Here is a 22,879-nt window from a genome sequence, read left to right on the forward strand (position 1 = left end):
CCCTTGTATTGAAGTAACTGCACTAAATAATGTGTCGACTCATACGCCAACTGGAACGCGGGGTGGGAAGGCAGACGGCGAGTGTTTGAAGTAGGAAGAGGTTGCGGTGTTGGTTGGGATGTGGGTGGACTGACTCAACAGATTTGGTCATTTTGATCGCTGGTATTTTGCAATGTCCAGATTAACAGCAAGGACAGGCTTCGGAGGCGGGCTGATCTCAGGGAGGCCTGGGATGACTCAGCCGTGTTGGGCTGTGTGATTCTGGCAAACATTTCTTATCCCTTCCCCGTTTTCCTTGTTCTCGCCTCAAGTCACTCCAAGGACAAGTCATGAGGGAGGAGAGGGAGCTGGCCAGGCCGCCATTGCACAATGACCATTATCTGACACTGTGTCCAACCAAATATTCCAGGAAAGCAAAGGCTATGAGTTTGAGTCAGAAACAGATACGGAGACCATCGCCAAGCTGATTAAATACGTGTTCGACAACAGAGAAACGGAGGACATTACGTTTTCCACGCTGGTCGAGAGAGTCATCCAGCAGCTGGTGAGTTACAGACCCCACCTGTCTAAATCACCCTTTCATCCCTTCAGCTTTCATAAGTGTTTATTAGGCAAACTTATGCCGAGTGCCTGAGGACTGAAGATGGCTCATCTCAGTATCTGGCCTTGAAGCGTTCAGAGAATTGGGAGGAGCTCTGAGGTTTGGTAGCAAACGAATAGGAAGCGTTTTGCTTTGTTTTAGCACCTCTGGAATGGTGACAGCCCCCCCGCTCTGTGACTCCTGACAAGGATGCGCTGCACAGGGGATCTTGGCCGTGGTGGGCCGTGGTGCCATCTTGTCAGCTGAGTTGTGTGCGTTGTTAGTCACACGCCCAGGAAGGACTGATCTGATGCTGGGGACAGTTGCCATCTTGCCTACTGTTTCAGTGAAGCAGTTTTCCGTCATGGGGGAGAAAGGCCCCCAGGTCCTTACTGCATGGGGCTGGGAGGAAGCAAAGACAGCAGGTGTGGACTTTTGAGAAGATCGGTTATGGAGGAAGAATGGTGCAAAGAAATGGCCCCGTGGAGGGAAAGGGCTGCAGTCCTGAGGGAGGATTGGGTTTCTGTGATAGAGCATGTCTGTGTGCTGAAAGGAACGATCCAGGAGGGAAGGAGGTTGGTGATGTCCCAGCGGGCTGGACCCATGGAGCAAAGTCCCTGGGAAGGGGCGCATGGTGGGGGCGGCGGACTGTCCAAGAGAGGCCCTCCTTGGAGGAGGAGGTAGAGCAGACCTAGGCCCCCTGTGAGACGGCGGAGAGAGGAGGAAACGGCTCCAGACTCCTAGAGCCCATCCTTCCGAGCATCAGTGCCACCCAGTAGCTCCTCTGAGATGGGGCACCTCGGAGACAGTGTTCAGGACCGAGAACCTGGAATATCTAGAGTCAGAGACTGCTGCAGGTACAACACTGTGGTTTAAAATGTGTGATCCTTTGGCGTTTTCTTAAAAGTAAGTCTACTGTCGAACCCTTTGTCTTATGACTCCCATTTTGGGGGTCTTAATTTAGAGGACGTATTTACAAATAAGAACTAGTCCCATAAGTAATGTACAGTCTAAGATACTGTGTAATGTACAGTAAACAGTTTAGTTTCGCAGCACATTAACTCCTCTTTCCCACCTATAATTTAAAATTTTGAAAATGCCTCTCGGTGGTGGCACTTTCAAACTTCAGCCACCTACCTGAAACAACACAGAGCTCTTTTTGGCAGAGAACTTTTTTCTAGTCAGTCCTACTTCATTGTTGATAAAACCAGCAGGTGGACGTCAGGTGTCTCAGGTTCACGTTGGGCAGTTTGAAAGGCCCTGAGAGGTCTGGAGATGCTGACCCTGGGGTCTCTCTGGCTGTGTGACTGAGTTGGCAAACTGGCCATAGCACACTGAGGCCTTGGGTCTGCCCGGGGTTCCAAACCTTGAAGGACTTCACACAGAAATTCAGATTTACCGCTGTCTGTATAAAGTCAAGTAGGGTCGTGGTAAATTAGTACGGGATGGTCAGAATGCAGGAAAGAATTTTGCATCAAGGTTTTAAATAGAAAGAGCATTTAGAGTCTTGAGTTAGGAAAACTAGATTCTAATTCTGGTTTGCACGGACTGCCAAGCTGAAGCACAGAGCACAAATGGCAGTCATTGCCACAGAAATAATAATAATGACACTGTTGGGTCTCTATGTGGCAGGCACTGTTCTAAGCACTTACAGTGCATTAGCTCACAGAAGCCATTTCCATTCACCAGGAGGCACAAAGAAGGCTGCGCGATTGCCCAGTTGTGGGGTGGAGGCAGGATTTGATCCCAGACTCTGAGTGTGCTGAGCTAAATGTAGGTCACAGATTAGTCCCTTCAATCCTCACAATTGCTCCCTGAGTAGGTACTGTCCCCGAGGCCCAGGTTCCTCTTTCCTGAGGCTCTAACAGCAGCAGTCCACCCAGGTCATCCCAGAGCTGGGAACTGTTCCTCACGGCCCCGGGCGGGCTGCTAATACATTGCTCACAGTGAAATCTGCAAGTTCCTGTCTTGGTACCTGAGCGTGATCTGTTTCGCTTTCCCCTCCTGACATCACCCTGGATGAGCTGCGCTCAGCACCCTGCGTGAGTGACCCCAGGACTGCCTGCAGCGTAGAGGGGCCCAGGGGGCGCTGTCGGGGGTGTGGGCCAGGCTGCAGCAGTCTGGCCCGGCCAGAGAAGGTTGTTCCTTGTTCCTCACTCTTCTTTCCCATCTTTTCAGGAAGGCGCGTTCGCGTTGGTTTTCAAGAGCATCCACTACCCCGGAGAAGCCGTGGCCACAAGGTGAGCCAGAACGCACTGACATTTCCAGTAACAAATAAATACAATAAAACCGCTCAATTTGAGGCACGAGGGAGGAGCAGGGCCTCTGGCAGACTGGAAGGTGCTCCTTCTATGTAAGGGACAACTGTGCTCCCTCTATGTTAGTGACAGAGAAAGTACCCCACCATCTCTGTGGCCAGAACTTCTGATTTTTTAAAGAAAAACCAGAAAGTTGGATTTTTATCTGAAATCTCCAGATTTTTAGAAACTGACAAGTTCAAATTAGAAATAAAATTGTATAGCAAAGGCAGATACAGGTTTCAGGTCAACAACAGAGATTCCCTTGCAAAAAAGCATGCAAGATTATGAACATGAAACTGGGAACAGAAGTGAATGTTGATTTGAATCAACATTGCAGGCCAAGAGCTCAAGGTTCGTCACCTTCATGCCAGGAGTGACCCAGGAGTCAGCTGAGAGGTCCTGGGTCGGCCCACATGGCCCTCTGTTGAAGCCCCTCTGCCCCCAGCGCTGTGCTGCTTTACACAAGCGGGCATGCAAGTGCCGTCCTATTATTTTATATTCAGATGGGTAGATTATTCACCCATCTGTCCATCTGTCCATCCACCCATGTGCCCACCCATCCATTTGCCTATCCACCCATTTATCTGTCTATCTGTCTATCCATCATTCTGACCGTCTATCTACCCATCTGTCCGTCCATTCATTCATCCATCCATTGAACTAATATTTGTTTAGCACTTACTCTGTGTTGGGCCCTGGGACCCTAGTGACACCCAACCTGGTCCCACCCTGAAGGTGGCTGTGTAATTGTGTAAGAGGCCAGAGCAGGGCAGAGGATGGTGATGCTCTGTAATGAGGACTGGAAGGCAGTGCATCGGGGACCTGAGGGGAGCAGGTGTCAGCCTGAGAAAGGCAGGCGGAGAATCCAGCACGAGCAAAAGCAAGGAGTCCAAAGCGAGCGTGGCACTGTACGGATCTGCACTTAGGCCAGGATGGGGGTGGGAAAGGGCACTGGTGGGACCTGAGGCTCTTCTAGTCTCAGTGTGTGCTTACTGACACCCTCTGTGCACCACGCATGGGTGACAGCAGCGAACAATGTTGTGTGGACACTGCCCCGTGAAGCTCAAGGCCATGCACCTGTGGCCTTGGGAGACTGGGCCAGAGAGGGTGGACCGTCCCTCACAGACTGTCACAGTAGCCAGGAAGGAAATTTTGTGTTTGTTTGTTTTTTGGGAAGGGGAGGTGATTAGGTTTATTTACTTATTTATTTTTAGAGGAGGTACTGGGGATTGAACCCAGGACCTTGTGCATGCTAAGCATGTACTCTACCGCTTGAGCTATACCCTCCCCCTTAGGAAGGAAATTTTGTGAATGTATTATGATTTTTTTTTTCTAGGACAGGAACTGATTTACCATTTGGAATTTAAGGTTTTTAAGTCATAGAATTATAAAATACCGGTTTGTCCCTATCAAATTTTGATAATAATGTGTCCATGTTGGTTCATCGATTGTACCAAACACGCCCCACTGATGAGGGCTGCTGAGGGTGGGGGAGTACACATGTGTGGGTAGGGAGGGCGCTGTGCGAACTCTGTATTTTCTGCTCAATTCTGCTGTGAACCTGAAACTGCTCTAGAAAAACAAAGTCTATAAATTAAGAAAAAAATTTGAAACCCCTTTTAAAATGTGATATTGTCATAGTACTATTTCCAGTTCAGAAGAAAGTAGAGTGAAGAAACAATAAAGCTTTGTCTTTCTATTTGTCCGTCATTGGTGGCTCTTAACCTCTGGGACACCCTTTGGCATGTCTTGGGAGCACTTTGCCCCGGGGAGAGGGCTCGGTGCGGGGACCCGTCCTGACAGAGGGGTGTGCCAGGACGTCCAGCCCACCCAGGCTGGCACGGCGATGGGTGACTCGGTTCCCTCTCACCCCTGCAGGAGAGGCAGCCCCCTGCTCATTGGAGTGCGGAGCAAATACAAACTCTCTACAGAGCAGATCCCCGTGCTGTACAGGACACGTGAGTTTCCTCAGAAGGGCTTGAACAGCACTGCATTGTCCCGGAGCCAGCAGCTCCCCTCGGAGGCAGGGTGCCCCGGGGAGCTTGCACGTGGCTCCAGGTCAAAAAGGTTTTCAGGCAACTGAGAACTGGCTCCATTTTTCCCATTTTTTATTATGGGTGTTTTCAAACACACGCACAAGCCGAGGGAGCAGCATGTGGTTGTGTTACATAAAGGCGCCCGGGCCCTGATTTCGGCGTTGACTTGGTTTGTTTTGTTTGCAACCGATTCAGCGCTCTTGCTATTTGGGAGTCTTTTCCGCAATTTGGCTGACGCGGCCAAAGCTAAAAATGGCGAATCTCTCCCACACATATTCAGAGGGGAAATTGGCTCCTTCATGTTATTCAGACGAAAATAGTTTGACGGGATTCATGCTGCTTTCCCTTCTTTGCCAGGCAATATTGAGAATGTTAAGAATATCTGTAAAACAAGGATGAAGAGACTGGACAGTTCCACCTGCCTTCACGCCGTGGGTGACAAAGCAGTGGAATTCTTCTTTGCTTCTGATGCAAGGTAGCCGTGTATACCTTGCTTCCTTTCTTTCCTAGGATGATGTAATCAAGGATGGCCGGCTGAGCACTCCCGTTTACTAGTTATCCCCCCATTTGGGCTGTTTTCTCAAGGCTCAGCGAGGGGCAGAGGCGATGGCAGATCTCAGCTGTCATCAGTGACCCTCCTGAGGAATCTTTGCTCAGTGAACACCTGCATGGCTGATACTGGCAGCCCTGGTGGCCAAAGGCGAGGTCCACTGACCTACACAATGTTTTGGGCCAGCACAGAATAATTGAATTAGTTGCCAGCATTTTATAGTTGGGAGGTTTCTCATAAAAATCTGGATTTCTAGCTTCTCTGGAAAACCAGCAGATCTGAGCACTGCGGAGTGTGCTCCCTCCAGCCCTGGTGGGGGCCTTTCAAAGGCTGCTCCTTTTAAGCAGGACATTTAGTCCTTTGTGAACCTGACCTGCGTTTGCCAGAGTCTTACCATTTATAAAAGACAGAGCTAAGATTTCGGGTTTTGGTTCAGTTGATTCCAAATTCCATGTTCTCATCAATACACAGACAGTAATTCTGAAATTTGAGAACGTCAACTTCATGCTCAAATTAATACAAAAAATGTGTACCTGCACATACACTCAGAAAAGACCAAAACACTTTCTTGCTGTTTGAAATAGAAAACCACTGTAAACTCCAGGACTACTGTCTCCTCTGTCCAGGCCTTTATTATGCCTCTTTCCCGCCAGCCTTGCCGTGAAGCAGAGGGGTCACCAGGCGAGGTCTCCTGGGACACACAGAGTAACAGGAACCTACAGCCCAGGCTGCAAGTCCGGTTCCGCCCACAGCCAGCACTGCAGCACAGAAGCACTCATGGCTGATGTAAAGGGCCGCATTTCATTGATTGTGTTCCTTAGAGCACCATTTCGATGAGAAATGTGTACTATTTCAATGATTCTAAGACACAGAATTATTTTATAGATTTTTTTTTTAGCATCTGGCATCTTGGCATTATAATTTGCTACGGTTTTAATTTCTTTGAAGTATATAAAATAATCATGATCTTAAGATCAAGGTTACCTTATATTCTATGAAATATGGTAGATGTTTCTCCAAAAAAAGAGGAATAAATGCCTGAAAGGAGATTAAAGAATTATTTGTAGGCCATATGATAATATACTTTAAAAAGCCACCGGGAAGGCTGTTAGAAGTGATACCTATGGCTGGTCAGAGAGGAAAAGTGTGGAAATGTCAGCATCCCAGGAGCACTGCCAAGAGGCCGGCTCAGTGGGGAGGGTGGAGGGGAGTCCATCCCCCCTTTCCCCTTGACATGTGCTCAAGTGACCAGCATAGTAGGCGCCCAGCAAACCTGTGTTGAACAAAAAGAGTCATCTGTTTACGACAGCTGGGAAAAAGAACACTTTAATCCCTTAAAGTAGATTTTAATAAAAACAGTCCCAAACCAGCTTGGAGAAGACTGCAAAAGCTTACCCTGAGAAACAGGAAGAAATCTGAGTACAGGGAGAGTTTCCACATTCCTCGGTAGGAAGGCTGAATGTTATTATTAAAACACAAAATGATTTAAAGTTAATTTAATTATTAAAACTTATTTTAAAAGATACTGACTCCCCGTAAATTAATCTGCAGATGAGATGCTATAATTAAAATCCTCCACATTCTTTTGTCTGCTTAGGTTTTTGGAACTTAAAAAAGTGATTCTGCAATGTGTTGTGTATTGATGAAGAAGCACGTATTGAAAAATAAGAGTGAAGAAAGGTGACCCTCCCAGATAGGAAGGCACACTGCAGGGTTCTCATGACAACCGTGGCCAGGACGCGCTGTGGGCCCTTATGGTGGGACACTGTGCTGAGGGCCTCACCAAGACTGCCCCCATTTAATAATTACAAATCTCCGGTGAAGGCACAGCGATCATCTCCCGTTTTAAAACTGGAGAACCTGAGACAGGCTCACAGGGTGGTGTCTGTGCTGCCCGAGGGCGCAGGGCTGATGAGAAACAGGGATGAGGATTCCACCTCGGGTCTAACTCCTGGGCCAGTAGTCTCAGTGACTACCGTCCATTTTGTAAACTAAAATAATTATAGTTAAACGTGCAGCTATACGTGTACACGTAAATTCAAACACACATGTCGTAAGCACTGTCTGAAGGACAGCACAGTGCAGCATTTCTCCCCTGGAGACTGGGTCAGGCCCTTTTCACTTCCTCCTCTTGATACCTGTGTTTCCTACTTTTTGTACAAAGAGTGTATATTGTTCAAAATATTTTTTTCCCGGTGCCATGGAGTTCCCCCCTTTTCATCCTTCTTCCCTAGGGTCTGGAGATACATCTCTTGAGGTCATAGAACTTGATTGTTCCTCTTTTTAACTTTGCATCCGGAGTTTTAAATGTGCGTTTTCTGCACGGGGCACATTTGGGTCTGGCGCTTGGTACATGAGGGTTTTTTCCTCCTGAGGTCCTTCGAGTACCAGCTTCACGGTTTTTACCATATCTGTGTAACACCTGAGCGACTGAGTACCTAGTTTGCTTTTTCACTTACCAACTTTTCTAGCTTTGTTTTTGAAAGAAACGTTCTGTTTCATCTCAAGGGAAAAATCAGTATTACTTTCCGTGCAGAGAAAGTTACTATGAAAATAAACATAATGACCCCACATTTCATTAGTGGATAGACCTCACGGTTGGCTTTTAAGTCCCTCCTTTCTCCTTCCTCTGTGGGTGTAAGAAGCAGTCGTTCATCCTAGTGAGTTTCCCACTGTGTGGCTTTCCTTGAGTGCCTCCCCCACGGTGTCAGGTAACGTGCTCTTCTGTTGACCTTGTTTCCTGCAGACAGGAGTTTACAGGTGTCTAGGAGCTTGATATTCAGGTTTGGCTGTTTCGGCAAGACTCACTTCATAGCTGTAGTGTGTCCTTCCATCAGGAGGCACTATGTCTCATTGTCTTCTTGTGCTGGTCAAGTTGATCGGGGGTTCAGGTTTCACCAGCCTTATGCAGCCACCATAAAGCTGCTCTCGGCTTTTCATCTCTTGGTTTCAGTAGCCATTGGTGGACCTTGATTAGGGCTTTTAATGGTTCGGAGTTCATAAGTCGATTGCTGTAATTTTATCATTCCTTCTCCGTGAGCTGTACTCCTCCTATAAAGAGAAACTTGCCTTCTTAAACTATGTGGTTATTCTGAAAGACAGATCATTGGGAATGGCAGATGAATGTTTCATTCTTTCCCTTTGTGATTCAGAGTCGTGTGCTGGTTCCCAAGCATCCTCCAAAGGTGTTTGCATCCTGATGAAGAAAGCAATTGTAAATGAACCTATGTGAGATTGTTGGGGAAATTTGAACATCCTGGATAACTGATGATATGAAGGAGTAACTATTATTCTTGGGTGTGATAATGGCATTATAGTAGGTTAAAAAATAACCCTTATCTTTTAGAGCTATCAGTCAAAAGGCTTGCAGATGATGTGATGTCCGGGACTGGCTTCAGAATAATTCTGTAGGGAAGGGAGGGGAGGGAAGCATGAATTGATGTTCATATGCCATATCCTAAGATGCCATCCAGCTGATAGGGACCCACACTTGGAGAGCAGTGAGTAACTGCCACCTTGTAACTGTCAAGGGCAAGCCCCTCTCTGATGCCATGTGCTCCTTGCTCTAGCGCTATCATAGAGCACACCAACCGGGTTGTCTTCCTGGAGGATGATGACATCGCTGCAGTGGCTGATGGGAAGCTCTCTATTCATCGGGTCAAGCGTTCGGCTAGTGATGACCCATCTCGAGCCATCCAGACCTTGCAGATGGAATTGCAGCAAATCATGAAAGGCAAGTGTCCTCTGAGGGTCCCTGTACAGTAGCCACGGGGGCAGATGCTCTGTGGGGGAGCTCCTGAGACTCCCTGCCCTGTCCTGAGTGTGCACCATGGCCTTCCTGCCCGCTGTGGGGCTGCTGGTTCTGTGGTTCGTACTGCTCAGGGGATGTGGGGCGCCTGGCCTGGCTCCTCCAAAGGGAGCTCCTGGCGGTGTCCAGGAACCAGGTCTCCCTGCTTGATCTGACCTCAGTCCCTCAGTTACCTCCCATTGCGGATTCCCTGGGACACATTCCTACACCAAAGGCATCGTTTCTGCTCTGGACGGGAGGCCTACAGTAACAGGGGGCTGTGAACTCCTTTCTTCTTGCTGAGAGAGTATGTCTTCCTGCACCCTCTTCCCCACAGGGCAGCCTGGGTGAACTTCTCAGAATGTGAATCATACCTTCTTATCCTGCTGCTTAAAGGCCTCCAGTGGCTTCCCACTGTGCTTGGAATAAAACCCGCGCTCTCTGCCACAGCCCACAAGCCCCCACACCCAGCCCGCCCCGCCTCTTTCGGCCTCTCCCCACTGCCTCTCTCCGGCTCCACCCTGCCTGCCTCTCTGTTACTCAGACAGGCCGAGTGCTTGCTCACCTGGCTGGGGGGCTGGGGGGCGGAGGGGTCTCTGCACCTGCTCTGCTTCTCCCAGGACTGGCTCCTTCTGAACATCTCCCCTGAAATGTCGCCCCCTCAGAGAGCCCTTCCCTGGCCCTGTATCTGCAGTGGCCCCACCCCCTCCTCTCTTGCTCTGTTTGCTTCATGGCACTTTTTCTACAAGTCCTCTGTCAAGGACGGCAGACAGAGACACTGCAGTGCTTGGCATCATGCACATGTGTATCGCAGAGCGCAGTCCCGCCCTGTCCGTGGTCACCTCCAAGACATCGGGCGCAGCACCTGCCAGGGTCTCCACATGCTGTGGCCAGATCATCCCTTTGACATCATCCAGTTTCATGCAGATCAGGGCCCTGGCGCGTGTGGCTGGAAAGATTTTTGTTGTTCTTTGGTGTGTGTGTGTGTGTGTGTGTGTGTGTGTGTGTGTGTGTGTGAAATACAGAGGCTAGGAGGGTATTTTTTTTAATTGCCTGTTTCCCTGGACTTGCTTAATTTTGTGCTTCCCTGAGTAAGTGGGTGTGAGGAAGCAAGGCGTTTTACTTTCTTTGGACTTGCTACACGGAGTACAGCCCAGGCAGGCCAGGGACGCCTTGGTACTTACCTCCCTCGCTCCCTCAAGCTGCAGGGTTTATATGTACATTGAAGACAGTGACCACACCTGGTCCGACTTGTCGTCACGCGTATCAAGGGGGGACGGTACCTGGGGACACCTTTTGTCATCTGCAGTGGCCTTTACATGTGACTGACTGCATCATGACCTCATCCTGACTGAGCGTCAAGCAGTGGAAATGTAGCAGAATTAGGTTGGATTCATCTTGTGGATGTTTGTTTGACCAGGTAACTTCAGCGCATTTATGCAGAAGGAGATTTTTGAACAGCCAGAATCGGTTTTCAACACAATGAGAGGTCGGGTGAATTTTGAGACCAACACAGGTAACCCCCAGTCCGTGCCGTGGGCCAGTGTGCAGCCCCTGTGTCGGGCGACTCAGGCCGGCACTGACGTTGCGCGTGTGTCCTCCAGTGCTCCTGGGCGGCTTGAAGGACCACCTGAAGGAGATCAGACGATGCCGCCGGCTCATCGTGATTGGCTGTGGAACCAGCTACCACGCCGCCGTGGCCGTAAGTGCAACCCACCGGGGGCCCTCGACAGAGCCCGGGGGTCAGTATGGCCTGGGACAAGGTGCGTCCTAAATGCTGCCGCGTGTCTGGCCTTCCAAATTCGGTGCCGAGAGCCCGCGTGAGAGTTGGCACTGAGTCCTTCCTGTGCGATTCGGCCTGTGAGTGCCTAAAGCGCTCTCACCACCTGGACACAGAGATGTCATTTCACAGGCTGTCCCAGAAGCCCAGCTGCCCGTGTCCCCGTAGTGTCAGTGACTAACTTTAGTCCCCATTCTCGCTCGCTTCAGACGCGGCAAGTTTTGGAAGAACTGACCGAGCTGCCCGTGATGGTCGAGCTTGCTAGCGATTTCCTGGACAGGAACACTCCCGTGTTCAGGGATGACGTCTGCTTTTTCATAAGCCAGTCAGGTAAGGGTTACTGGTTTTCATTAGTTACCCTCTTGGTAACACGCCATGCACCTCCCTCCCTCCTTTATCCAGTGAAATTCTCTGCACACCAGCCATGTGCCACCCTCCCGTGCCAGGGTCATTTAAGCCTCAGAGCCATCAGTCACTGTCCATTTTATGGGGTGGGGGGCCATGTAGCTCCCTCCTCTTGCTGTTCCAAGTCCAAGACTTAAGGGACCCCTGGCCAAGGTCCTCATAAATGTGTTAGAGGAAAGTTCTTCAAAATTCTGCCGGTTGAGAATCACTTCAAGGACTGTGCTCACACAATCCAGCAGGAGCAGGGCGTGGAGAGACACTGCTCAGGTGTGCAGCCCAGGCCACCCTCAGCTTAGCAAACCTGCCAGGACACCATCCCAACACTAGACGTGGGCATCTGCCCTGGCCAGGCAGGGCAGAGGGTCAGGAGGTGATCCATGGCTCTACGCTTGGAGCCCCCGTGAGCACTAGGAGGATTTTTATAATAATTATGGAGAATTCCAAACCTTTATAGAAAAAGAGAGAATCCCATAAGGAATTGCCTAGGCTCGGCAGTTACGTTCCGGAATAATTCACCCATTTGTGTCATCATATCCACTTCAACCCTTCCCCTTCCATGGGTTATTTTGAAGTCAATATCAGACATCACATTTTTTCATCCATAAATACTTGAAAACATATCTCTAAATGATAAAAGAAAAAGTATGACCACAATGTCATTATCACAACTGAAGCATGAATAGCAATGCCCTGGTACCTTTTAATATCGCTTCATTTTTAACTTTTTGTTTTGATTGAAGTATACTCAGTCACAGTGTGTCAACTTCCAGTGTAAGCATCGTGTTTCAGTCATCCACGTACATACATATATTCATTTTCATATTCTTTTTCATTTCGAGCTTTTAATACATTTCCATCTCGGTGGCAAGCTGACAGAAACTCATGCAGACACACTCGCCACCTAGCGGACTGCCTCAGACCAGGCGCTGCCCTCGGGCTTCAGCCGTCACTGCTGCCTTTGCATTTACAGTCCCGCCAGAGCCTCAGAATGTGTCATGAATTGGTGGAAGCCACTGACCAAAGGACAGGGATGGGTTTAATGTGAAGATAATGCAGTGGCAGCTCCAGAGTGACTTCCTAAAAGGGGCTTCAAGTTTCATTTTGTTTAGCCCTTTATTTCAAATTTTTAAAAGCTATCAGAAACTGGTGAAGGGGCAGCTGATGAAGGCAGAGCCTCCCTGCTCCCCAGCCTTCGCCCCCAGTGACCCTGAGGGCGGGCCATGTGACACCCCAGTGTGCTGGGCACTGGTCTGAGGGGAGCTGGCGGTAGTAGCCGCAGCCTGCCCACAGAGCCGCTGGGACAGCATAGCCAAGAGCGGCGGCTGTGTGGACACCGAACGTGGAGCAAAAACGTTTGGTTTTATGGTCTGGATCGCGTTTACTTTAGCTTGAGTTCTTAGGATTTACAAACATAAGGAGTTTGTGCTGACTTTTGCATGAAAGTATTTAGGTAGCTTTATTATGAAAATAATTTGAGGCCACAACTGGGAGGCTGCAAGAAGCTGTTCTCCTTTGAAACAAAATCTGTCTGATGGGGGGAGGGTATAGCTCAGGGGCAGAGCACATGCGTAGCACACACAAAGTCCTAGGTTCAATCCCCAGTCCCTCCTCTAAATATAAATAAATATTAAAACCTAATTACCTCCCCCCCAATTTTTTTTTTAATTTTAAAAACAAAACAAAATCTGCACTATTTAGGGACATTCTTAAAAAACAACAATGTTAAATGCCAGCCCATCCTGAAAAAGGCAGTTCAGCGTCTGGGAAAGGGCACGGGGGGCTAGGCCTGCCCTGTCAGCCGCAGCTACTTGGCCTTGAGCAAATGAGACATCAATTTTCTCCGCCTCTGAGCACCCCATCCTCAAGGGAAAACGGGGGTGCCAGCCCCAATGGAGTTGTCATGAGAGTTCAGAGACAGTGAATGAGAGTGCTTGCCACATAAAAAGAAGCAAAATCTTGAATCTAAGAATCAACCAGAAAAATTGTTGAGCACGCATTTTCCTTTCTGAGCACTGTGTCTGGGCCCCAATTTCTGGCTAAGAAAAGTAAATGAGTTGGGGGTTGGGGGTGCGGGCTGGCCGAGCCAGCACCTGTGAGCTGAAAAGAAGGACATGTGTGGCAGGCGAGACTGCAGACACCCTCCTGGCGCTGCGTTACTGTAAGGACCGCCGGGCCCTGACCGTGGGCGTCACCAACACCGTGGGCAGCTCCATCTCCCGAGAGACTGACTGTGGCGTCCACATCAACGCGGGACCGGAGATCGGCGTGGCCAGCACCAAGGTAGAAGGAGCTGCGTGGCACCCGCGTGGGCGGGTGGACAGGAGGCCGAGAGGGAAGCCCAGAGACCTATCCGTCTTGGATGGTTGCCATGCACTTGTTCACCCTGGCTCTGCTGACGCCACCGTGTTGTCTGCAGGCTTACACCAGTCAGTTCATCTCTCTGGTGATGTTTGGTCTGATGATGTCCGAAGACCGTATTTCACTGCAAAACAGAAGGCGAGAGATTATCCATGGCCTGAGATCTCTACCTGGTACGTCCCAGAGCTACGCTTTGCTCATGATCAAATCCTGTGGACTGCTCCTGGCTGGTCTCTCCCTTGACTCTCTCCCATGCTGTTAATCACTCCCTCCTCCTCCCTAGAACTTCCTACTCACCACTGAGTCCCTGCAGCGGGCCCCACTAGGCCAAGAGTAAAGCCCACACTGGTCACCGAGCCCTGGAGGCCTGCATGCTGAGACCCTGCGCCTCTGACCTCATTGAGCTCCCTGCCCCTCCCTGAGCTGCCTCACTGACCTTCTGATCCTCAGCAGTGCCAAGCTCTTTCCACCACAGGGCCTTTGCCCTGGCTCTACCAAAACCCTCTTCCCCCAGCTCTACCTACGGCTGACAGCTCTCCCCTCTCCCCCTGAGTCTCAGCTCCAATGTCACCTCCTGGGACCCTCCCTGTCCACCCTAACAGAGGCCCTAATCCCTCGCCCAGCTGTCTATGAAATGTTAGTCCATTTCTTTTCTCTATAGCAAATGCCATGATTTGAAATGACCTGTTCATCTGTGTCCTGGCTTGTCTCCCCCAGCTGTGTCAGCTCAGTGAGCGCACAGCCCTGTCTGTCAGAGACACTCCTGGATGCCAGTGTCCAGCTAGGGCAGACATTCAGTCGGTGCTCAGGAAATACCCAAGAAGTTGCAAATGGCCCCCAAGCCTCTTCCTGGCCCAGACTGCTCCTTCACGGACTCATCAGACTCTTCCTTGCTGGGTCCTATCTGTCGCACCCAGTGAGCTTCAATGTCTGTTGCACCAAGTTGCGAGCTCTTTGAGGGGACCGTGGTTTCAATTATTCATTCACTCATTCATTCACTCACCAAACATGGATTCAGGACCAATTGTGTGCCCTGCCCTGTGGCCATCCTGGGACTGCCAAGATAAGCACCCACTCCTTTCCTTCAGTCACTTGCACCCCAGGGAAGAAGAGCTGGAGTTTCTTTGTGCAGTTTTGAGAGTGTGAAATGAAAGGACCTCACCCCGTGGCTCGCACGGAGCAAGCCCTGGGAGCAGGGGGTCACGGGGGTGGTCACAGGGCTGGGGGGCGGCCCCTCCCAGAGATGGAGCAGGCACTGGGACCTCCCTGAGAGCCAAGGGCAAACCCCAGAGAAGGCAGAGAAGGAAAGCCACCATCTAACCATACACAAGGTCTGGGGCTCTGAATATGACCACATGTTGAAAATGTATTGACAAGACAAGCATTCTTAACTAAGCCAGGTAATAACCCTGCCAAAACAGGACTCTATTCTGCTCAGTAGGCAGTTGCCAAGATGTGGTCCGCAGGTCCTGCGGGTCTACAGGACCCTTGCAGTCAAAACTGTCTTCCTAGTCGGGTGTTATTTATCATAAATAAGACGCTTCTACCTTTCTCACTGTGGACACTTGCAAAGGCAGTGGTGGCCGCTTCAAGGCAGAGGCACCACACTGTTCTTGTGACTGAGAGGCTAACAGCTTCACTTAAGAATGCCTTTGATGATGCAGTAAAATGCGCTAGTCTTATTAAACTGCAATGCTTTTTAATATTCTAAGTGGCAAATGGGAAATATTCAGAAAGGGCTCTGCTGCACCTTATAGCATGATGGTTGTTTCAGAGAAGAGCAGCCTGCGATTGAATAGCAAGCTGACTGGGGTGCTCGGCAGACATTTTCTCAAAAATGAACCAAGTTAGCCCAGTACTTTAAGGAAAACGACTGATGACAGTATTTGTTGCCAGTGATAAACTTCGAGCTTTCAACTGAAACTTGGGATTTTGGAAAACTCGTGTTGTCAGTATGAATCTGACCACTTCCCGGTACTCAGATATCTCGGGTGATTTTAACAGATTGTGGTGATTTTAGCAAAGATGATTTTTAAAAAATATTTTATGGTGAAATGTGTACGTTTTTAGAAGATTTGCATACCTCAGTGAACCAGTATTTTGCAAATGGCCAATGCAATGTTACACAATTATGCACACGTAAAACACCCATTTAAGCAAGCGCAGGGTAGACTGACGCATTTTCATGTAAAAAGGTAGGAACCGTTTGTTGATATGATCTCAGATTCCACATTTGCAACTACCCTTTTAAGAAATTGCACTTCTTGGGTTTGGGGTAGTATCAAAGAACATTCACAGTTATTTGAAAAAGTGATTTAAATACTCCTCCGTTCTCCAGCTACAAATCTCTGTGTGGCCAGATTTTCTCTTTTCTTTGGAAAAGAACTAACTTACTTAATTTTTCATAAAATGACTAGACCAAAGTTACTATTTGGTCTTTGTCTTTTTAAGTTATTTAATTTCTTCTTCTTCTTCTTTTTTTGGATTCCAAAACCTTGTCTCACACACCATGACTGTTCTGTGTGACTCTTGTGTAATCCATGTGACTGGCTCTCCCCTCTGCTGTGTGCTTGACTCAGAGCTGATCAAGGAAGTGTTGTCCCTGGACGAGAAGATCCACGACCTGGCCCTGGAGCTCTACACGCAGAGGTCGCTCCTGGTCATGGGGCGGGGCTACAACTACGCCACGTGCCTGGAAGGAGCCCTGGTGAGCCCCCCTGCCCCGCCCCAGCCCCACCTCCACTGGCCCCTGCATGAGAAACCAGCAAGAAGGCGGGAAGGGCTTTGGGCTAGGGGAGGGGAGGGGAGGGTGCCGCTCACCCACCAGCTGTTCCAGCTGGCGGGACATGGTCTCCTGAGAAGAAACGGGCAGGGCACCCTCACCGGGGCCCCTGAGGTGCCCAGCAGCGCCAGGCTCCATCTAGGATAGCTCGTTCACACCTTAGGAGCACCCTCTGAGAAGCTGGCAGTTACTGTCCACGCTTTACATAGGAGGAAACTGAGCCTCCAAAAAATTCGTCTTGCTCAAGATTACATGATGGAAGTCATCAGCCTCAGATTCAAACTCAGGCGTTCATGTGGACTTTGCTTTTTTCCACTACCATAAGCAGTCTGCGTGGGAGGATTTGCAGACCAGAATAATGGGGTCAGGTCTCTGCAGAGTTTCCCTGTTGCTCCTCAAACTTCCAAGGGAAGCTGGGATCCTACAGGAATGATCCCCAGAGGCCCCACATTTTTTATATTGGTGACTGGCTGTTTTGTCTACGGTGGCAGTAGAGATCCACACCCACTTAGGAGAAAGCTGTTGGGGTAGGGGCATAGTGCCAGAACTGCAGGCCTACTTCAGAGGGTGGGCAGTGCTGTCCAGGGGCCCCAGCCCCTTAAAAACGATCTACTTGCTGTTTATGGATCAGAATGCTCAACCAAGGTACCTGGGAGACAATGTCACAGGTGAGGCAACACTTGGAACCCAGACATGAGCATCATCTGTGACCAAGCTTGGCTCCCCACCTCTCCCTGTGGGAGCAAGTGGCCACTGCCGCCCCACCATCCCCATTTGGAAGACAATGCTGGCTGCAGCGGGGGACACAAGTCAGAGAGTATTATGGGAGGTGAGGGTTGGGAGAGGGTGGAAGGTAAGAGTCGGGAGGGGCATGCAAGCCGTGATGACTGAAGTGAGCTCCAACTTCCACACCCTTCCAGTGGAGACTCTGGCCCCTGTCAGAGGCAGTGAGGGGCCAGCCACGCTGCTTCTCAGGGGCAGGGGAGGCAATGCCTGGGCGGGGCGCACTTTCAGTGCCCCACCCCCTTGCCTCTGCTGTCTGGTGGGGGATGTTCAGCTGCAGGCCCTGAGAATAGTGCTAAAAGATGTGTATTCAGTGTGTCTCCAAGTTCGTCTTTGGGGAAAGAAAGAAGCTTTTACGCTACTGCTGGCATAAGTCACTGGCGTCTCTGCAGTCACTTGGGTGCCAGCACTCTGGCGGGCTGCGGCATCCAGGGTGGAGCCGCACTCCTGACAATGTGTCCCTGACCCAAATAAATAGTTCTAGGCGGCCTGAGAAATGTTTTTTTCAACACTCTCACCAGCTCAATGTCATGGGTTTAATAGTAACCAGAAAAAAAAAAAAAAGGATTTCCCTAAATGTAGGGGAAAACTCCATTAACAGCCCAGTGTGTGTGTGATTTTGCCTGATAGGTAAGTTGCAGCAACCTTTTGGAAGCTATTCATGGTCTAGAACTGGGGAAATGATTAATCAAATAATTGGACGAAGGCATAGAATACAAGACCATCATTACAAATTGTGACTGCGGAGAAGCCATCGGGCTGACTACATAGAGGGAAGAGGGAAGCTAGATTGACACTGATTTGTCCGTTCAAGGCGGGGCTGGCTGTGCCTCGGGGCTGGCCGTGCCTCGGGGCTGGCCTGGGGACACAGGCTGTGTGCTGGGCTTTGTGCATGCTCTGGACAGCAGCCAGCCCTCTCCCCTGGCCCTGGCCTTGCCAGCCACCCTCAGTGCTGTTGACCGCTCCATGCGTCCAACTGCCTTGTAACCCTCAGCTCCCTGCTTCCTAGAATCACCCCTCCTGGGCTCCCCTTCCTGCCCTCTTGCTGATACGCTCCAGTGCCTTGTCTGCCCAGTGTAACACTGACCCCATCTCCTGTTTCCCCAGAAAATTAAAGAGATAACCTACATGCACTCAGAAGGCATCCTGGCTGGGGAGCTGAAGCACGGGCCCCTGGCCCTGATTGATAAGCAGATGCCCGTCATCATGGTCATCATGAAGGATCCTTGCTTTGCCAAATGCCAGAACGCCCTGCAGCAGGTCACGGCCCGCCAGGTGAGGGCCCTCAGCGGTGCTGGGCCACTGCTCTCCTGTTCTCTTCCACACATGCCCCGCCCACCATCTACCAGCACCAGCGACGGGTCTTCCTGCCGGCGAGCAGGTGTGAGCACACACTCTCTCCTGGGCCCCCTCACGCAAGGTGCACATTCAGAAAGGAGCTGGCCAGCCTGCGGCCGTGCCCACAGAAGTTCCTCGGTGAGGCCCAGTGATCCAGGTTGCCCACAGGTGTCCTGAATCCCAGGCTTGGAGGCCAGAAGGGGTCTCCCGTGGAGGGCCCCGGGGCAGTTCTGATGCTGGCTTCCCAGAGTTAGATTTCACAGCGGAAGGGCACCATTGGCCACAAGACTGCCTCAGGTTTAATAATTCGCTAGAACAACTCGTAAAACACAGGCTGTTCCCTCTGCCTCGAACATTCTTCCCACAGATCTTTGGGGAGTTGGCCTCTCATCGTGCAGGTCTGATACGAATGTCTTCTTTGTAGCGAGTGTTTCCCAGGCCTCACCACTGTCTCCCAACTGTGTCATTTATTGTGTTTTATGGCTTATTTATGTTTCTGTTTTCCTGCCACTTGACTGTGAGCCCCCAGAGTAAGGAGTGGACGTGACCTGCTCTTTGCAGGGCGCACCGGAGCCCCTCGGCTAACGGGCACTGAGCGACGCAGCAGGAGAGTGACCACCCTCCCAGGGCAGCACAGGAGCCTCCCCCCAGAGCACCAGCGCTTTGTCCTTTACACCAACCGAACACATCCCCTCACCCGTAACTCCAGCAAAAACGAAAGGTCACTGCTGTCACTGCAGACTGTTGACCTCGGGAACTCTGCCGAGTGTGAGGGATCTGCGTCTTGTGATGGACCACGCTTCTCTGTTTCAGGGTCGCCCGATTATACTGTGCTCCAAGGACGACACCGAAAGCTCCAAGTTTGCGTACAAAACCATCGAGCTGCCCCACACCGTGGACTGCCTGCAGGGCATCCTGAGTGTGATTCCACTGCAGCTCCTTTCCTTCCACTTGGCTGTTCTCCGAGGATACGACGTACGTCTGCGAACCGTCCCCACCAGCAAAGGGGAAACACGTAACCCCGAGTTCCGCTTTGTTCTGAAACACTTACTCGGCAGAAATAGTCATTGGAGAAATGTTTTTACTTAAAATAACCCTTCTTAAAGTAACTTAGACCCCCTGAAAACAGGTGGGTGCTGAGAGATGTGTGAAGACCATTTTAAACCATAAGCTTCTCATCCAGAGACAGGGTTACCTAGCAAATGTAGTACTTTACTCCAGTCTTCCTTGTGCCTGAGAGTTTTTGAAGATTTTGTGAGATAATATCAAGGGTGAGGTTTTACATCTTCCTTTTTAATATATCACAATGTTTTCTCACCTCTTGCACTTGTAAGCCACATTGGATCATTGCACAATATTCCACTACCACGTTAAAACATAGATTTTAACAATGACTTCATCAGTAAATCAGTATTATCAGTAAATAATTCTACTATTTAAACTGTTTCTAAGTTTTTAGAATATCTGCATAAATAAAAACTGCAGTGAACATATCTGTACACACATCTTCCTCCCACATTTAAGATTTGTCCTCAGGCTAGCAAATCATTCAACATTTTGAGACCCCTAACATATATTGTCAACTTCTGTTCCAGAGACGAACTAATTTATGATCTCACCAGAAAGTGTGTGAGAACACACAATTCACTGGGCAAAGAAACAGAAGTTTTATTGCAATGTTATTTTGAGGAGCTTTAAGAAATACGTAACAGTACCAGGAACGATGGAGCTGATGCCTGTTGCTGGGTGTACCACCCAGCACTGACATTTGCTAACATTTTGTCTTCAGGGCAGGAACGTCGTCTGACCACTGTATCCTCACTTCCCAGAAGAGCATCTCGCGTATTAAGAGCATAATAAATACAGTTAGAATGAATATATATACATATTTTTCTTCTTTTTTTTTTAACATTATTGTAAAATAAATACGACTCTGCAGATAAAGTTGAAGCCCACTTTATTATCCACTCCCAGACACATTTCCTTCCTGGCCCCCACCCTTAACCAATAAGTCTCATGGATTTAGTGCGTATCCTTCCAAGGAAAGTGAATCTTTCAAAGTACGAATTGAGCTAGCTGTTTTTAATAGCAGGAATCATATCCTTTTAATAGTGTTAACACTGCACAATGACACATACTGGGTGCCCCATAAATGTTTACTGTGTGAACTAAACTCTGTATAGTTTCTGGAGTAAGGAACCACTTTCAAGATGCAGGTCTCAAGGAGTCTGTGGTTGGAGGTGACCCAGAACGCCCGTCTTCGTGTCGTCAAGTGTTCTGATGGGCAGCTTTGCCAGACAGCGTGTTGCTGAGAGCTACATGGTCCTGAGCAGCTACTTTCTGTCGTTTTAGGTTGACTTCCCCAGAAATCTGGCCAAGTCTGTAACCGTGGAATAAGAACATGAGTGCGAGGAGACCATCGCCACCTTCAGTCTGTTTCAAGACCTGTCCCAAGTGACACAAAGTGGGAAGAAAAGCTGGCATTCTGCGTGTTCTGAGTAGATCCCAGTAGAGCTTGACAGCTTTGACGTGCCTTGTGCCCAAGTGCTTTGCTTACAGCAGATCATCTTTCTCTGTGTCCTGAAGTCGCCAGAGGAGAAGGGAATCTTTGTTTACACACGGGGACCAGAGCGAACTTTTCCACTCCCGTGCAATAGAGGTACAGCTCTCTTCAGAATAACTGTGAACCTTTTTTAACCAACACTAGTTAGTTTTAAAAGACAAAATATTTATAATGACAATTGTATAGCTTTTAAGTTATTTTTCTAGTATGTGGCTTTTCTGTAGCCAAGGTAACTCCCAGACCGTGCCCCCGGCTACCCAGTGTGCCCCGTCTCCAGGTAGAGGGCATTCATCTCAGATTTGAGCACCAGGCATCGCCCCTCTGGACTCCTTTCTCCTTTCCCATCCTCTCTTGACTGCTCCCGAGTCCCGTACCCTGACTTCGGGGAAGCCCTTCCCGCTATCTTCCTATGCCTCCTGTAAGTCCTGTCAGAATCTCAGCCTCCTTCAGCAGTGTCCTCTCATCTACAATCTCTCCGACTCTCCACCTGCTCTTTCGTCTGATCGTGGTTTTTATTACAGCCCAGGCAGCATTTCGGTCCCTGCTCCTGCCCACAGTAAAACGGCTTGGAAGAACCCATGCAAGAGGGCAGTTTCGAGTGAGCTCCCTTGCCCTCTGTTACAGGCGTGCACAATCAAAGTACTATGCAATTTTAAGACAATAAAGACAGTACAATTTTTCGGGGTGTTGTGTGGATTTTTGTTAATCTCATCCTTTTTGCCTTCGTGGCTTTTGAGGGCTCCTCAGAATAAGAACTCAATAGATCTGGTGGAAGCGGCCCCCTTTGTTGATAGCCACTGGCGTTGCCCCCACACCTGGGATCTCTGTGGTTCTAGGATGAGCATGAGGGCTGTTTTAACAGAATGGAACAAAATGCAGGAGGTCTGGGTCTCTGGGCTGAGAAGCCACCAAACAGCTGTTGGAGGGGCTGGGTCGCATGACGGTGCTTGAGATGGCTGCCCAGAGCCCGACAGCAACGTACAGGGATGACACTCAAATTGCACTTTTTTTCCCCCAATGAGCAATGGGTGCTCTATCTTCCTGCCTGATTGTATTAATCAAATCAATGACTATTAGTATTTTATTAATACAATCAGGCAGAGAGATAGAAAGCCAGAGACAAAGTTCTTATGGGGTTAGAATTTGGCTCCCTACGAAGGTGTTATCCCAGACAGCTCCCAGACATGGTGTCTTCATGACAACTAATTCGTGTGCATGGCTCTGGAACCCCATCAGATGTTTGTTCTGGGTGACCTGTAGGCTTTTCAGCAATTTCCCATCTTCTCCTGTGCTCTTTCCTGTATCACAGGCGTTGGAAACCTGGGACTATATTTCCAGGTTAAATTCAGCCAGTTAGAGGCTCTCCTGGGAGATAGGGAAGACAGTGTAGAAATCGTATTATTCACTGAGAAATCGTTTTGTATTTCTGCCCTGGCAGAGACAGGCAAGAGGTCCTGCTGTGGCGCTTAGCACCAAGGTGCCTGCTCAGGCGCTCCCTGAAACTCACCCATCACTCAGGGCTCCAGCCCGTGGCGGCCACTGGCAGAGGTTTCCTGCAGCTCCTCCAAAACCCCAATTCTGGAGAACTGGCAGGAACCCAGGCACAGTGGGGGCATT

General features: G+C 49.6%; 1 protein-coding gene across 1 annotated transcript in view; it reads left to right on the forward strand.

Moving 5' to 3' along the window:
- Positions 1 to 21,941, forward strand: part of GFPT2 (glutamine-fructose-6-phosphate transaminase 2) — a 39,586-nt gene extending 17,645 nt beyond the window's left edge. The window contains exons 6-19 of the mRNA XM_006198908.4: positions 410 to 544; positions 2,759 to 2,820; positions 4,759 to 4,838; positions 5,274 to 5,391; positions 9,036 to 9,199; positions 10,674 to 10,769; positions 10,858 to 10,955; positions 11,243 to 11,363; positions 13,561 to 13,718; positions 13,855 to 13,969; positions 16,376 to 16,503; positions 18,469 to 18,636; positions 19,513 to 19,674; positions 21,052 to 21,941. Coding sequence (XP_006198970.1) covers positions 410 to 544; positions 2,759 to 2,820; positions 4,759 to 4,838; positions 5,274 to 5,391; positions 9,036 to 9,199; positions 10,674 to 10,769; positions 10,858 to 10,955; positions 11,243 to 11,363; positions 13,561 to 13,718; positions 13,855 to 13,969; positions 16,376 to 16,503; positions 18,469 to 18,636; positions 19,513 to 19,674; positions 21,052 to 21,096 — 1,650 coding nt within the window. The 3' untranslated portion in view covers positions 21,097 to 21,941. The remainder of the gene's footprint in view (positions 1 to 409; positions 545 to 2,758; positions 2,821 to 4,758; positions 4,839 to 5,273; positions 5,392 to 9,035; positions 9,200 to 10,673; positions 10,770 to 10,857; positions 10,956 to 11,242; positions 11,364 to 13,560; positions 13,719 to 13,854; positions 13,970 to 16,375; positions 16,504 to 18,468; positions 18,637 to 19,512; positions 19,675 to 21,051) is intronic.
- The last annotated feature ends 938 nt before the right edge of the window (positions 21,942 to 22,879 follow it).

The sequence above is a fragment of the Vicugna pacos genome, chromosome 22 (genome assembly GCF_048564905.1).
Source record: "Vicugna pacos chromosome 22, VicPac4, whole genome shotgun sequence".
Lineage (NCBI taxonomy): Eukaryota > Metazoa > Chordata > Mammalia > Artiodactyla > Camelidae > Vicugna > Vicugna pacos.